Raw genomic sequence first — 17,513 nt, 5'->3', positions numbered from 1 at the left:
ACTAGTGGCGGGTATTGAAGTTAAATTACACGGTGTCAAATTGAGCGAGAGGAGGTGGCAAGAAAAAAGTTCACGATATTTTCATTTGTGTTTTTCTCCAGCAAAAATTGCTCCAAGTGTGAGGAAAGATGTCCAAACAAGGCAATAAGGAGACAAATATTAAGACTTTGTACAATGATTTGAATAAACATGGGCTAAATAGTGAATTTGAGAAGGCAATTAAAACAGCCAATAAGAGTAAGTGATAACCTCAATGTTTCTCCTCCTTCCAGGCACTTTTCTTATTTACACGGGATTTTTCTGTCTTTTGCAGTTCTCAGTGTTGCTCCCAATGAAGTAAAGGCCCAACAGTGCAAATTAGTGTCTTTTATCCAGCTTTCGAAGTTCCAGGAGGCTCTGCAATTCCTCAATAAATCTCCAAGTTTGCATGACTTGGTGTTTGAGAAGGCTTACTGCGAGTATCGGTTGAATCAGCCGGAGAATGCCCTGAAAACAATTGAATCAGTAGCTGGAGATGATCTTCCAGCTAGTTTAAAGGAGCTCAGAGCTCAGGTACTGTACAGATTGGAGAGATTTGAGGAGTGTTTTGATGCCTACAGAGACCTCGTGAAGAACACTCACGATGATTACGATGATGAACGACTCACGAATATGAGTGCAGTGGCAGCAAATCTAGCCATTGAGGGATCCAAGAAGGACATTCCTGACTTTCGTGAGGACACCTATGAGCTCTGCTACAACAGAGCATGCCTAATAGCTGGCAAGAAGAAATTCACAGAAGCTGAAAAGAAATTGCGAACGAGTGAGAAACTCTGCAGGGAATATCTGGAAGAAGATGGTGCCACAGAGGAGGATATTGAAGATGAAGTGGCGATAATTAAAATTCAGTTGGCTTATTGTCTGCAGATGCAGGGTAAAACCAAGGAGGCAGCAGCAATTTATGTGGATGCCCTGAAGAATAAAAAGAATGATGCTGCACTGATTGCTGTGGCCAGTAACAATATGGTGGCCATCAATAAAGATCAGAATATGTTTGATTCCAAGAAGAAAATGCGATCAGCCATGGCAGAAGCCTGTGAGCATAAGCTGACACTGCGCCAGAAGAAGAATATTGCATTCAACAATTGCCTGCTGGCCTTCTACACCAATCAGGCGGATCAGTGTCAGCAGCAATGCACCTTGCTCATTCAAAAGTATCCGGATCTTGAGTTTCAGACCACCCTCATACGCGTGTGTCAGCTGAGCCGAGAGAAGAAATACAAGGAGGCCATTGAGGTGCTGGAGAAATACGGCAAGAAACATCCTCAGGGTGATCTCTCCCTGAAATTTGCAATTGTGCAGCTTCAGCTAATGAATGGGAATAAGAAAGGAGCTGTGGAGGTCCTCCAGTCCCTAGGAGAAGCTAAGTATCGTCCAGGAGTTGTGTCAGCTCTGGTGTCTCTGCTCCTAGGCACGGATGACAAACAGGCAGCGTCAGAAGTGCTGAAAAATGCCGTAGAATGGTACAAGAAGAATAAAGTCAGTGTGGGAGATTTATCTGATATGTGGAGGCAAGCAGCGGATTTCCATTTGCGCGGTGGCGAAGCTGAAACAGCTGCCAGCAGTCTTGAGGAATTATTCCGTACAAATCCCTCTGATATGAAGATATTGGCTCAATTGGTGATTGCCTATGCACAGTTTGATCCGGCAAAGGCCCAGGAGGCCAGCCGGAAACTTCCGACACTCGAGACTCTGACCACTGCCACGGAAATTGATCACCTGGAGGCCACCAATTGGATGATGAGCACCAAAGCAGTCAAGAAGACTGCCATCAAATCCGACCAATCACCAGGGTAAGTGAATTTTCCTCCAATGACAAAGGTGATACTGTTATTAATCTCAACTAATGTAAACGTCAGGAAATTTCTAGTCCTCTGATCGGGCTCAAACTTTTTTAAAGTTTGTCTTGTAACACTCTAATAATATAATAGACATCTTTAGATCCGCTAGAGGCCGCTGGAGGCTCTATAACAAAATTAAAATTCCTCAATTTTAATAGTTTAAATATAAATACAGTAGACTCTCGCTAATTCGGCTCTTTTAAGATCGGGCTACTTTTTAATTCGGGCAGCTGTTAATTTTGAAAAAAAGTTTGTTGACATTTTTCAAGTTTATGATTATCAAATGAGGCAAATATGCTGAAATTTGCCATGGTTATACTTACAGTAGACTCTCTCTCAATCGGGAATATGGCGCAAAATGTCATCCGGTTTAGCGATAGAATTGAGCGTCAAAGCCTTTGTAAATTTCACAAAAAGCGCTCAATTATAAAGAATCACGATAAAATAGGAAGAACTACAGCGAATTTGAGCGAATTAGCTGCATAATTAAACGTGAAAATTGTCAACAAAATTTTTCGCCCGATTGAAAAAGAGCCGATTGAGTGAGAGTCTACTGTAGTTTTGATGTGATTTTGCATTATTAAGGTATTTTCATGATATTTACAATATATTTGTGTACGTAAACTCAATATGTGTACGCAGATGAATAAAAAATCGTTGCATTTCAAAAAGTTTGTCGCCCAAATTTCTCTCTAATTCGGGTGACATTTTGGTCATAAATGCCCGAATTTGAGAGGGTCTACTCCTACTGTATAATAGTTTTAATATAACATCTAAAATTGTTAAGGAGATCAGGACTAATCTTTGTAGATTAGCAGAGAATAATAATATTATTCTTCTGTGGTGTCCTGGTCATAACGATATTTTAGGAAATGAAATAGCAGATAAACTCGCGAAGATTGGTGTATATCAGGACTTTATAGGCCCTGAACCAGTCTTGGGAGTTGAAAAAGAATTACGGAAAGATTACTTCCAATATTACAGGAATAGAGCATACAGCACTTTGGAATAATGTGAAAGGCTGTAGTTTCGCGAAATCCGTAATAGATGGATTAAACTCCTGTTATATCTTAACAGAGGGAACTTGAGGGCAATTATAGGAATTTACACAGGACACTGGCTAAATTCACATCTTGCATAGTTGGGTGTAGACGTTACCTCAACTTGTAGGGGTTGTGGAGAGAGTCTGGAAAGAGTAGAACACATTTTACGTTATTGTTCCAAATTCTCAAGCCAGAGAATTAAAATCTTTAAGAAAGAAGTGCTGGCACTGGAGGATATCAAAAGAGCGGCAGCTCAAGATGTTCTGCAGTTCAGCCAGGTTTTAAAAGAATTGGAGTAAGGTTTGTTGGGTAGACATAAGGGGCTCAAATAGAGCTGAGGTGTCTGCAGTCCACAGATTTAACCATGCTCCCTATACAATCTATCTATCTGTATGTAATAGTTTAATATTTCAGCTCATGGGGTAAAATTTGGGAAGTGAGAACAAATTCAATTTAAAATCCATTTTTAAATTGAATAAATACTTTTTTTTAAAGCATAATGTCATGAGATTTCTTGCGAAATATTTGAATAGAATTTTACCAGTTTTTATATGAAAAAAAAAATAACCAATTAATTGGAAAATTCACTGAAATAAGAAAAAAACACATTTTGAAGAGATAAAAAAATTAAAAGTGGTATAAAATTACTTGAAATATTGGACAAAATTAATTGCATCAACGTTTTACTTGCACGTTTAAATGGCTATGTTCTCTGCCATCTTCTACTTTATTTCCGGGTGACACTTCAGGAACTTCAAGTACCAAAAATTCCCTGGATGTCCCTTCGATAAAAGTCTCTACAATTTCATTCCCTTAGGAGCCTATCACTATCCAGCAATTATATCTTTGTTATAGAATGCCGCTTTTTAGCACATTCCAATACCAAATCCGTCAGGTCCTTTCACTTACTTGGGAAGTACGAGGTGCTTTTCTTATTCTTTTTTTCGGATGTTTTTACCAAGCAATCTGTCAGACAAAGTGGTCTTTGGAATCTAGAATGTTTTGAAAGCATTTTTCAAAGGCATCCTCCATGGCATGGATCCGTCTAAAATTTTCGTATGGGCCCTAGAGCTTTCGATTAAAAAGAAAACTTAAGCACCGAGTCCCCCTGATCCGGGCCATAATGGGTCAAAAATTGAATTTTTAAATGTCCAAATATCCTGTTCTAATTGCTGGAATTTTAAAAATTTTAGTGATTTAAAAAGCTCTCATCAAATACTACAACTATTCAGACACATTCATCATTTCATCCGATTTAATCGAAAGCCTAATTAACCCATTCAGTCAATGTACTAGAAATACTTGAGATAGGATGTTCATATTTTTGTATTAGTTTAATACAGATTAATAGATGATTTTTTTAAAAGAAAGAATTTTTATCTATTATGAGGACGCGGGGTGCCGCTGTCAGAAACACGTCTTAACGGTCACTGAATTTAAATTCTTTAGATTAATACATGACAGACTCTATTGATTTAGATAGAATAACTATCCAAGAAAGCAAATTGGCAATCAGAATTCAAATAAGGAAAGAAGGAAAAGGCTAATTTTAACAAATTCGACGGGATGTCGAATTTTTCGTCTGCCATTTTGAGCAAAAAATTTGCATGACCTTCTGCGAAGCAAGAAAACAATAACAAAATGTATTTTCATGTCTGTCGGATTATTTTTTCCAAGTAATTGAAGGACTAAAGTTACTAAAATTTCATTCCCGAAAACAATTCGGATAACAATAGCACAGGAATAAATCATCTAAAATCACTCTATTTGCGTATGATGTATAATACCATGGTAAAAAATGGGTTAATCGAAAAATCGATTTTTGTAACTTCGAAATCAAATATCTCGGAACTTCCATTTTCAATTTTGATGAAATTTCAGTATGTTCTAGTTGATGTCAAGGGCTTTCTATCGGTAGGCCAGACTTTGTTTTCGTTCTACCCTGAACCGACCTATAAATAAAAATAAAATCCGACCATATCTTCGGTGTTTATGAAGCGATTTCAGTGAAATTTTAGAATTTTGTATCTGAGATCAAGATTTTTCTTGCAATAGATCGCATCCGTCCTTACCCCCCCCCCCCCCCTCACTCTACCAAGACCTTTACTGCAACAACGAAATTGACCGGACTCTATTTCTAAAGTTTATAAACACTAAATCTACCGACCGCTTTTGATTTTGATCATATTTCCTAGCACACTCGGTCAAAAGACAGACCGCGATGGGTAGGATACTCAACAATTTTTTTCTTGGAAAAAAGGAAAAAATTAGAATTAAACAAATTAAAAATATACTACTATTTTAAGAAATTTATAAAGTTTGATAGCGACATTGTGCCGTTTAAATATGTGTTGAGTTTAAAAAGCTTATAAACCGGTCAATTTGACCGGTTTAACCGGATTTTTTTACTGACCTTCTCTACTCAAACTATTTAGAATACAAAATGATCAGTGATAAGACCAGGAGGGGAATTCTGTAAAGCTCTGGCAATGCCACATGACAAATTGGGTTCGAATCTTATGAGTGCTTTTCCGAAAATGCGATTCTGTAGCCGTGACATTGCCATTTCACCTCACGTGACATTGTCAGAAGTCACATATTTGAGATTTCTGGCAATTCAAATGACAATAAATTTAGTTAAACAAATCAACCAAGACGTACAGTATTTTCATAAAATCATCAAGTAAAGGGATTTCATTAAAAATTCAATGAATTGCATTTTCGAACTCATATGGTATGACAAAGAAAGCTCGAATGGCATTGCCAGATTTCGAACTCACGCGTGATAATGCCACGAAAATTACAGAATTTCTCTACAGATAAGTTTATGGTAGCTCAGCTGAGAATATTTACAGGAAACCTCGTAGTTCTTGCGAATCGGGATGCTTGCAACTCGGAATGCTTGAAAACTCGATTGTGAGTTAATTATTTTTGGAGTTGTCAACCCAATTCAAAATTTTTTGCCGCCAAATTGTTCAAAATCATTAAAGAGATCGACGCGATTCTTTATGCCTCCATCACACCTTTTAGATCGGTAAAATTTCGTGAAATCAAAATTCGCGTCGCTTTCTTTCTCAAAACATTTGCATAAGTCTATCCTATTCTTTCGACTCCAAATTAGACTGAACAAAATTCAATTTGGTGTGATGTTCAAAAGAAGAAGAAGAAGAAGAGTGTAGAAGAGTAGGATAGACATATGCTAAGCTTTTAAGAAAGAAAGTGATGTGCATTTCGATTTTATAAAATTTTCCTGATCTAAAAGGTGTGCTGGAGCCATTAGCCCCAAAATTCAACTCGCAATCGAATTTCCAAGCATTCCGAGTTGCAAGCACCCTGAGTCGCAAGCATTTCGAGGTCCGAGCCGAGGTTGCGTGAAATCTCAGCTACCATAAGCTTATCTGGGAGTTTACTAATAATATTCTTGAGGATCAGCGTGAGTCTATTTGAGGGTTTAGACTTCAGTATCATATCGAATTTGTAAGCATTTCTAGTTGAGCCGCATTTAAGAATCTCATTAGCTATAAGCTAGTTTGCATTTATCATAGATTTTGAATGTTTGAATGAATGGTTTATCACGATCACGACAATTTTTCTCTTTGCAGAACTTCAGATAGCGCTCAGAAGGTCAAGAAGAGACGTCAGAGAAAGAGGAAAGGAAAACTGCCTAAGAATTATGATCCAAATTCAGCTCCAGATCCTGAGAGATGGTTGCCACGGTACGAGAGAACGGGCTATAGGAAGAAGCGTGATCGTCGTGTGAAGGAAGTGATGAAGGGTTCCCAAGGAACATCATCAGGAGCAGCTGACCAATAGTAAGTTTTTCTCTATTCTATATTGTCTCTTCAATTCTCTCATTGATCTCATGGGCTAATGGATCTGGTTTCTCTTCTTTCAGCGACATGACAAAGGCTGCTAATTTGAATAAGAATAATCCAAGTCCTGCTGTGTATCAAGAACCCACTCCTGGACCACGTCAGCAGCAACGGAAAGGTCATCAGAAGAAAAAGAAGGGTCGTCATTAAACTTGCTTTTTTTGTATGGTATTCATGGCATTTTTACCAATTATACAATTTCAAATTTGAGCGGGAAAATGTCTTTTTATCAGAGAATGATTGGGAGAGTTGCCACTGGCGCTGTGTGTCATGAGGGGAGGGCACGTCAAAAGAAATCAAAATAGTTTCAGAGTAGGTGCGGAGTTGATATTGTTAAAATGCTAAATAATTATTTTTTTACACTATTTACTCTATTATCGCTAGTTGTTGTATCCAAAGGTGAGTGTGGGGCATATTCTAAAGTGGATTTTGAGTGAGAATTTGTAGTGAAAGTGGGTGAAATTGTGACAAATTTGGGAATTTCCATTGTGTACCCCTTTTTTCTCTGTTCCAAGTGGGATAATCCCGCATTCTGGGAATACTCAGTGTGCTCAGTGCATAATACGTGGGCTTTCTTGGCTTGTATCTTTCAGCTAATAACTATGAGATAAAGATATCGTCAAATACACCAGCTGTTCTGGGTTCACAAGTCATCTTTAAGGCGGATTTCTACACAGATGGGAAGCTAGTGGAAGGGAATTACAAGTTCTACTGGGAGGATAATGCCAATCACAGATCAGTGAGTCACAAGGGGAAACCCTTTTCCATACGCCCTTGCATATCTGCCTATCAAAATATTGCAAAGCATGAGTTCATTTATCAACAAAGCCAAAATGTGTTTGCGATAAGACACCAAAACACCCAGTTTTGTCAAGCTAGAAATGGCGTATTAGGATTTCTGCCCAAGAAATCTCAAGAGAGTTGATGCAGAAACTCGTTTTTTGCACCAGCGTGTGCCACTTGTCCCTCTCTTTTAACTATTTTACAATGGCTTGACCGTTTCAAGTTGATTAATATGCATAAATTGAGTCCACAGAGCGTTCAATGCATGCTCATCAATTCACTTTGCTCTGCAGGTCAATCAATCTTCTCAGCCACAATCCGAATGGACTGTGTCCTATCCCAGTGATCGATATCCTCCTGGAAACTATGAAGTTCAAGTTGAAGTTCAAAAGTGGGAATTTGTCCTTTACATCACCGTAGCATCAGCTAGACTGCAATTCAATGTTACCTGTGAGTACAGAGCATTTATTCTTTATTTTTTCATCTATTGAAACGATTGAAACTTATTATTATTCCTTAAAAAACACCTTCATACAGTCCAATTATATATTGAAACTTCGATTAATAAATTGAATGGGGTTTATTGCTAAAATTTCAAAGAACATGGTATAATATTTTTAATAGAAATTGATATTTTTATTCCTTCTATTTAAGGAGTATTGCTTAGAACCTTGTAGACAGTTTATCGTCTTTATTTACTCTGAAAATCATTCTTAATACATTTTAAAATGAATAAAAATGTAGACATAGCTTTGGTGCCCTATTTCGGCCACCTTCATTCTCATAGTTCCGTGTCCTTCGGGAATTCTTCCAATATCTTTTTCACGTCATCTCGTTTGTCGAAGCTACATTTTTTGTTATTCTTTTGCATTGTATAATCTCTAGAGTATGTAAAAACTAAAAATTCATGGAAATTCGAGGAACAAAAAGGTGGCCGAAATTGCAAGCTGGCCAGAATTTGGCACACATACCCTAAAGAAATCCATAAATTTTAACTTGTAAACAGAAAATAGATATTTATTGCTAAAATTTCTGAGAAATTATTACTATACAATTATTTACTTAACAGTGAGAAAAAATTATTATTAACTTTTTTTCGTGGTAACGGTTACCCTTTTTATGAGTCTATATTAACATTTTCTCATGTTATTGTTTTTACAACTTTTTAGGAGACAATTTTTGTATAACGGTAACTGTAACCTCTAATATTACAATTAATAATTACGCAGATATTCGATCATTTCTCAGTGTCACATGAAATTTTGTCAACAGTAGGGGAGACGGGGCAGATTGGCCCGCCTATAATTTGTAAAAAAAAAACCTGTTTAAATCAGACTGGTAAATGCTTCAATGAATAGCAAGGGAGTTAATCACTCTAAACAAATAGTAGTTTGTTCAATATTCTTTGTAAGGAAAACTAAACATCCCATTGTCTAGTTCTACCCCTGACTAATGGCCTCTACACACTGGAGAAATTTATGTCCATATTGAAGAACTTTTCATAGATAACACCGTACGGAATTTGCTTAAATATGGACATAAATTTCTCTAGTGTGTAGAGGCCATACCTCTTCCCCGGTTTCCCCTACATGTATTTTTCCCTACAGGATTTTACTTTTGATTTTATGTAATTTTGATTAAATATTTTAATTTAATTCCCGAAGATCCTGAAATTCTAACATAATAGCATAATTTTTTAACGATTTTAAGGATTTTTTGCTCTTATTCTACCATAAATCCGATTTTTTTCTTCGGATTTCATTAAATTGTGACAGTAAAACAACTTGACTAATCTTCAAGCTTAAAGATGTCTTCATTCTCCATCAGAAAAACAAATTAATTCTATATTTTTAACAAAAAAATGATAAGTGAAAGCCTTCAGAATTATAAATATAAAAATATTCAAATAATAGAATTCTGTCACTCAGAAAAAAAAACGAGTAAAACTTACTCCAATCGATGTTAAATTAACTCTTTTCCGTTATGATTTTCGGTGATCGCATTGAGAAAAAAACGGGGGTGCGATCAACTTTTTTTCCTCATAACTTTAACACTTTTTAGGTGTAAAAATATATCAACATTTTTTAATGTTAATTTTACACCTTTTTAAGTGTAAAATTAACATGAAAAAGGTTAACTTTAACCCCTAATACACCTAAAAAGCATAATATTTACACCGATTTCGGATCAATAATGCAGGGTGAAATAAATATTTCCGGAATGTTATTTTAACTTTTTCGGATTTCTCTCACTCAGTGTCTATATTTTTTAGGGGCTATTTTACTTCCTTTTAGGTGTAATATATATTCAGAAAAGAGTTATAATAACTCTTTTTAAGAGTTAAAATTACTCTTTCAAATTGCAAAGTTTAATGAATTTGCTATTTTATGTTATTTTTTTTTATTTTATCATGGTTATTAATTTTTTTTTCTTGATCTCGAAGGGTCAACATGTTGCATGTCTTCATGATACACTATTAGGCATATTTCTATTTGATGTTTCATTAAGAACATTGTCAAACGAAAACCATCTTGACTGAAGTATATTCCTAAATTGAAAACATTTCCACCTTTTACTTCAGTTGAGATGAAATTTTGTACCAAAATATCTTTAAAAAAAACTCCCTTAAGATACTATATTTTTTATTATATCTTAATTATTTACTCATTATACATATTGTTTAACTTGCGCTTTGGATTATCGGGAAAGGATAAATGTGGATAAATTCCTCTTCAAATACCAATAATCGAATATTGAATATGCTTTAATTTGTATAGAAAAGTGAAACCGTGTCATCTAGAAGAATGTTTATATTTCTTATCCGATTCGAACAATATAATGCTATTGAAAGCAATTAAAATTTTTAATTAGACTACTTATATTAATGCAGATTGTATAGAAATCGATCCGCAAAGTAATTGTTTATTAATACGTTAAGACCTTCGATAAGATTCTGCAGAATAAATAGTGTTCCGATTCTGTGGGTAGGGTAGAACTTTACAACCCCTCGCAAATTAGATTTTTTGCTGACCTAACAAATTGTTTATTATTAATATTATTAATCCAATGACAAAAATAGGGTAATCATCTTTCTTACAAATGTGATAATCATTATCTGATTCAAAATTAGGACCAGTTAATTTAGGTTCTTGAAATTCATGGGTGTTTCTATTCCATTATAAGTATTAAGAAATTCCAGTAAAATAGAGATGGTATGTCCGGGGGATTACTCAAAATTGCTTTTGAAATAATCCGTTTGATTTCGCCCCGGATCTTTCTACATGCATAAAACCCATGGCAAGAATTATAGTTCAAAAGAAAAGTTTAATACGTACTTAATTTTTTTGTTAAGCACTTTCAACTACAAAGTCCGTTATAATTTGAACCGATTCATAAATCTTTCTCGCGATCGTCCAAAGTGGCTTTGAACTAAAATAATTGTTTTTCGGACAAAAATTGCTTTTTGGTTTATAACCAGTTTATTACCAGTTCATAACCAACTGAAAATGGTTCAGACTTATCATAAATTCCAAGACCTTTCCAACGAGCTTAAATATAGCCCTATTCGGCTAAATAATGCGCTCACTGGAGTCTTTTTAATCTTTGAACTTGAAAACCCGTTATTTGATATGATTCAGCGGTATTTTCGTATATGGAGGAAATGTTCGCCTAGAAAAACTCTAAAACATAGCCAAAAAACGTGGTTTTAGATGAAAAAGAGATGAGGAGATTACAAACATGTTAATGGTCCTTCACTGAGAGAAATCCGAAAAAGTTATAATAACATTCCGGAAATCTTAATTTTACACTGCATTATTGATCCGAAATCGGTGTAAATATTATGCTTTTTAGGTGTATTATGGGTTAACTCTTTCGCGTCCATAGGGTAATGTCATGACTCGGGGAAAAAAGTTTTTTTTGGGTATTTACATTAATTGAAATCTATCTGTTCGTGCACGACATCATAATAGAAGGATGTAAGATTCTTGGCTCATTTTCTCAAGACTCCAGTTAGATTTCAATTAATGTAAATAGCCAAAAAGAAACTTTTTTCCCCGGGTCATATATGACCCTATGGACGCGAAAGAGTTAAAGTTACCCTTTTTCATGTTAATTTTACACTTAAAAGGGTGTAAAATTAACATTAAAAAATGTTGATATATTTTTACACATAAAAAGTATACGAGAAAAAAAGTTAATCACATCCCCTTTTTTCTCAGTGTTGGATCGATCTATGGGAACCCGTGAAGTTCTAGCAAAAATACGGTATGAAAAGTGTTATTCTCCTTCACTGAGAAAAAAGGGGGTCCGAATAACTTTTTATTCCTCGTAAAATTAATACTTTTTAGGTGTAAAAATATATCAGCATTATTTAATGTTAATTTTACACCTTTTTAAGGGTAAAATTAACATGAAAAGTGGTAACTTTAACCCCTAATACACCTAAAAAGCATAATATTTACACCGATTTTGGATCAATGCTGCAGGGTAAAATAAACATTTCCGGAATGTTTTTTTAACTTTTTCGGATTTCTCTCAGTGTTACAACACTGTTAAAGTTAAAATAACTGAAAAAGTTAAAATAACATTCCGGAAATGTTAATTTTACCCTGCAGTATTGATCCGATATCGGTGTAAATATTATGCTTTTTAGGCGTATTAGGGGTTAAAGTCACCCTTTTCATGTTACGTTTACACTTAAAAAGGTGTAAAATTAACATTGAAAAATGTTGATATATTTTTACATCTAAAAAGTGTTAAAGTTACGAGGAAAAAAAGTTAATCGCACCCCTTTTTTTCTCAGTGAATAAAAGCTGATGCTGTTTTTTTCAGAATTCAGAAGTTATTCTAATAAAATTTTATTTTGTCAAAATTATAATAAGGAATATACCATCTAGGAATGTTAGGGATTAGACTTTGAAAATCTTCAGATAAATCCCATTTGAGATAATTCAGAAATATTTTGGGTAGAAATGAAAGAGTTAGATGAAAGAAATGACTTGTTGATAGTTCATGTGAGTCAGTGTTGAAGAGTTTTCCAAAAACCCTCAGTGAATATCCCAAACTGTTTTATCTCGGAACCGGAACACATGTGTTAGTTCTCGATCAGAACAAATTATTTATTTTAAGCTCAGGCTGTGGTAACTTAGTAAGAAGTAAAGATTATGTGTAACAAAACAACTATATGTGTTAGAGAAGCGAAGTGTTTAGGATATGGTTTGCCCTCTTTCACGTGGATCGTCCCTTTAATTGTCTTTTTAAGTGAATCATTACCATTCAATTTCAATATTCTTCTCGCTAAATTCAAGCCCGAGTTTGTATAATAAAATTTGCGCTATTCTCTCAAATTGCCCTTTGTTCCTTTGTAGCTCTGCTAAATGGAGAATTGGAATTGTGGCAGAATGGGACAATGCGAGAGAATGATTATGTGGCAAGTGAATTGCAGGTGGATCATTCGATAAAACTGAAAGACAGCGATATGGAGTTGCTGAAACAAAATGCAACATCTGTTCAAACATTTTGGTTTATCGATTGTACATATGTAGGCTTCACTGAGAATTACACGTTGCTCAATCAATACAGGACTGAGAATCAGAAATACAATATTGAAGCACTTGTTGTAGCTTCGTATGAGAAGATTCCGGAGCCTACAACAACAACTACTACAACAACTACGACTACTACGACTACAACTACTACTACGACTACAACCCCCACAACTACCACTACTACCCCTTCTACAACCACTTCAACAACTACAACAACCCCTTCAACGACAACAACCCCAACAACAACAACAACAACACCCTCGACAACAACAACAACTACAAAAAAGTCGATTGAGAAGAGGGAAGTGACCGATGAAGATGTGGAAATTGGACCGTCTGGAGAGGAGATTACGAAGGATAATGTTACGGAATTTTTAGGAACGGAACAGCCAGCAGAAGAGGAGAAAAAAGATCATGTTGATCAGCCGTTTGTGTGCTTCAATAAGTCAATGGTAGCTCCAGATCCCAAGAAGACTTATGGCTATTTCAGTCGAACGGTTACGGTTAAACGTGAGTATCAAATCAATATATGAAATTCTTATTTTCTTAGAATTATTTTTACGACATTTTTTCATGACCCAGAAATGCATGTATTCCTTATCAGAATTTTATTTTTATCGCAGTATTACGTTTTATTATTTCCTTCTACGATGAAACAAAGAACAGTAAAGTAAATTGGCACAAATACAAATAGCATTTATTTTATTTAAAATCTAAATATTTGGATTTTTATGAAAGAATTACAAACAATTTTCAATGATATTCTGTTTCTGAATATCAACTCTATGTAGAAGTCTCTCAATTGTAGCTATGTGAGCATGATGATGCAATTTAAGAGACACTTTAACAAAAAGTCACCCCAAAATGTTGTTTGCAAGGTTTTTTTCCCCGTGACAGTATTTTAAATTCATGGATTTTTCCGCTACTTTGTGAATAAAAAAAAGGAAAAAAAAACGCGAAATTGATTAAATTACTTTTGCAACCTAATAATTAGAAATTAATAATGAAAAAAAAATCCCACAGCAAAATTCTGTGAAGCAAAGAAAGTGTGTGAAATACCACAATGTTAGAATAGATTGAATTTTCTAAATTGAACAATATATTCTTGAAGAAAAAAAAGCAGTAATTGGTATGAAGCAATTCGCAAAATAAACGGGGTTTGCATGATTGAAAGGTACATCATCTTGTTGAATTGAAAAAGAAAGTTATTGTGTGGGAAAATTATAATTATTATAGACAATATGAACTCGTCCAGGTGCTCAAGATAATTTTCTAAGCTTCGGAAAATTGAGAAGCTAATATTTCGAATTGTATTTTTAAGCAAAGCGTCTTTTTTGTTAATTTTTAAATTAACGTGAAGCGATGGGAGTGTGGCTAATTTTTGGTACATTGAGATTTTAAATTTAAGTTAAAGAATGACGCTAGCACATAAGGCTCCATAGTACCCCTTATTAAGGGGTTACGTGGACCATGAAGACTAAAATAACAGCATACTTAAAAAAAATATTTTAGTTTGATATTCTTTAAATTATTTCAATTATTTATTTAAATTATTTTGAATTAAAGAATTTTGAAAAAGTTTATTGCTTACATTTCCATTTCAACTTAGTTATTATGAAATGTCTTGCATTCTACCTTATAATTCTAACGATATTTGATACTTTAAGGATCTTAATCGTTCATAATGCAACTCTTAAAAGCTGAATTAATGATTTATGGTTTAAAGATTATTTTCAGAATTGAAGGGATTATAACAAACATTTCAGTTACATTATTTTAGTCTTATAGATTCACTAATTGATTTTCTTAGAATTAACCCAACTCTTGCAGTTAAATTTTTAATTCTTCAATTTTATAACACCTAAAGTGGCTCATTGTGTATTTCTTGTAAAGCGTCAGAATAATTTATTATTAAATGTTTTAAATGGGTCTTCAATGAATTTCAATTTTAATTGAAAAAGACGATGTGCATTTTTGTACAAACATCTCTGAATACAAATGAGATGGAAAACAACAGTACGATACGTGAAAGATATTCATTAATGAAAAAAAAAGTTTGCACGAGAACTATATGGATATTTCTTATTTATCTTTTACTGCGTAATAGTAATAATTTTGTTGAACGTACTGCGGACCAAAGCCAATGAATTCTATGAGTCAAATGAAGAAACAAGTGACTGATAAAATATTTGAAAAAATTATCAAACTAAGGAAATAACTGAATAAATGATCAAAGATAATATTAGCATTGACATTAGCACATTATATGACCAAAAGAAACCATATTGTGGTGGTAACATTTGCAAAGCCTTTTCATTGGACCTCTCTCCTTTTTAAATAAAATACTAGGTCAAAACCGATTTAATTATGATTCAATAACAAGGGATTTTCATTTGATGCCTTGTCTTGTTCAAATTTTTGCCATAGATAACTTTCTGTTGCCTGCTATATTTCCAAACTTCAAAATTATCGAATGGGTCGAAATCTCGAAAGCCAAAATCCCGAATTTCCTAAAATTTCAAAAAACCAAATTTCCGAAAAGCTAAAAGCCCGAAAAAAAAACCTGAAAACAAAACCCCGAAAGGGAAAAAATCCTGAAACCAAAATTACGAACGTAAAAAATCCCGAACAGCCAAAATCCTGAAAAGCCAAAAGCCCGAAAGGACTAAAATTATGAAACCAAAATCCCGAACGTCGAAATACCGAATGCCAAAATCCCAAAAATCCAAAATTCCGAAAAGCCAGAAAAACTGAAATCCCGAAAAACCAAAATCCCAAAAGCCAAAATTTTAAAAGGGCGAAAATGCTCAAACGCCGAAATCCCGAACGACGAAGTCCCGAAAACCAAAATTCTTAATAGTACGACAATATACTTAGAGGACTTAGAGTAAGATGTCGAATAAAATTTCCCTTTACCTCCAACAAGCGCGGATGCAATCGAGTGAGTAGCTATGACATTTTTAAGAAGTCGGGATTTTGGCTTTTTGGGATTTCGACCCATTTGGAATTTGGGAGTTCGAGTTTTTGGCTTCGAGATTTTGATCGGGACCCATAACTTTCATAAAGCCCCTTCAACATCTAAAGTTTTAAGTTTATTTAAAATTTAAATTCATAAACTAAAAATTGGTAAAATTAATACACAGAGTTATTATTATTAATCGTATCGAGATATTTATTACAAGGTAATCATTTTTACAATGTCATATCCCGTGTTGGAAGAATTTGCGAAGTCCATTGTAGACCGCCCAGGAGCGCCTTCCTGTAGTGTGGTGAATGCTTCTTCCATGCTCCCGGAGTTGTTGGGCGAGGCGGTGCATTTTTCTTACGTTATATCATAGTGAAAATGTCTTTTTCTTAACATTCAGATCTTTGCACCGGGCGGGACTCGAACTCACAACAGTGAATCGAGCCAGGGAATCGATCCGCCCAAGAGCCAACGGTCTTGCCTATTGCGCCACTGATTCCCCAATACACAGAGTAAAATAGTAGGTGAGATTGTTAAGAATCTCACCTAATAGATCTTAAAAGACAAGATAGGAGAAGTAAAGAAAATATCACAAACTCAAAGTTAAATGCGACTAAATTCGGTTTAAATTCTATAAGATTTTTTTTTGGGCGATCGCATCGCAAACCACAACTCAAACTAAAATTGTATATATAGGTTTAAGAAGGGATCTTTGGATTCATAAGGAAATAAACTGAAAACTAATCTAAAATCTAATCAGGAATATAGGCAATTAAAAAAATGAATTCGCAGGCTTGGCTTTCAAAAATATTTTTTCAAGGGGTTAACTTTAATCAATTTATATTTCATCAAATTTAAATATCGGTGAATGTTTCAAAAATGTTTTGGAGTTTTTGATCAAAAATTCATTGTCAGTTTTGATTTTTTTTTAATTTTTGATTTATTTCCCAAAGAGTATTTCCTCCAAGAAGTTTTTTATCAAAATTAACTAAACAGGGTATGTAAAAAGTGGTAAACATCTGAAATGTAATAATATGGAGCACTTATGCCCTAGACACACTTGCGACTGAACCCTTTAATGACGAGACACTTTTTACGGACCGAAAATCAACAATAAAAATTAAACCGATAAACAAAATGTGTGAAACGTTTTACATCTAACTTTGGAAAGTTCAACAGAGTCTGATTCGGTGCATTTTTTACCTCTACGTGTGATAGGGACAAAAATAGCCCGAAATTTAAGTAATTTTTCTGAAAATAACATTAAATAATAATTTTCAGTCTAATGAAAAATATTACGTATGGGTAATCTAGTTTTTATTCCCAAAAGGGTTTTGGTTAAAAAAATGGAAGTATAAAAAAATAATTAAAATAATTTTTCAATATGAGAATTTAAAAATTCGCCATTTTTAAGCTTAAAT

The 17,513-nt window shown here is 34.3% G+C and overlaps 2 protein-coding genes across 2 annotated transcripts in view; both read left to right on the top strand.

Moving 5' to 3' along the window:
* The first annotated feature begins 5 nt into the window (after positions 1 to 5).
* LOC129809558 (signal recognition particle subunit SRP72) lies at positions 6 to 7,014 on the top strand. The gene is made up of 4 exons (XM_055859484.1): positions 6 to 237; positions 314 to 1,832; positions 6,526 to 6,735; positions 6,819 to 7,014. The coding sequence occupies exons 1-4, from the start codon at positions 129 to 131 to the stop codon at positions 6,943 to 6,945; spliced, it is 1,965 nt and encodes a 654-aa protein (XP_055715459.1). The 5' UTR covers positions 6 to 128; the 3' UTR covers positions 6,946 to 7,014.
* A 23-nt stretch (positions 7,015 to 7,037) lies between these two features.
* LOC129809562 (uncharacterized) overlaps positions 7,038 to 17,513 on the top strand; it is a 24,025-nt gene continuing 13,549 nt past the window's right edge. Inside the window, exons 1-4 of the mRNA XM_055859488.1 lie at positions 7,038 to 7,194; positions 7,389 to 7,534; positions 7,872 to 8,028; positions 12,948 to 13,637. Of these exons, the coding sequence (XP_055715463.1) occupies positions 7,134 to 7,194; positions 7,389 to 7,534; positions 7,872 to 8,028; positions 12,948 to 13,637 (1,054 nt within the window). The 5' untranslated portion in view covers positions 7,038 to 7,133. The remainder of the gene's footprint in view (positions 7,195 to 7,388; positions 7,535 to 7,871; positions 8,029 to 12,947; positions 13,638 to 17,513) is intronic.

The sequence above is a fragment of the Phlebotomus papatasi genome, chromosome 1, assembly GCF_024763615.1.
Source record: "Phlebotomus papatasi isolate M1 chromosome 1, Ppap_2.1, whole genome shotgun sequence".
NCBI lineage: Eukaryota > Metazoa > Arthropoda > Insecta > Diptera > Psychodidae > Phlebotomus > Phlebotomus papatasi.
Note: the sequence above shows the minus strand (reverse complement) of the source record. Positions and strands in the feature narration are given on the sequence as shown.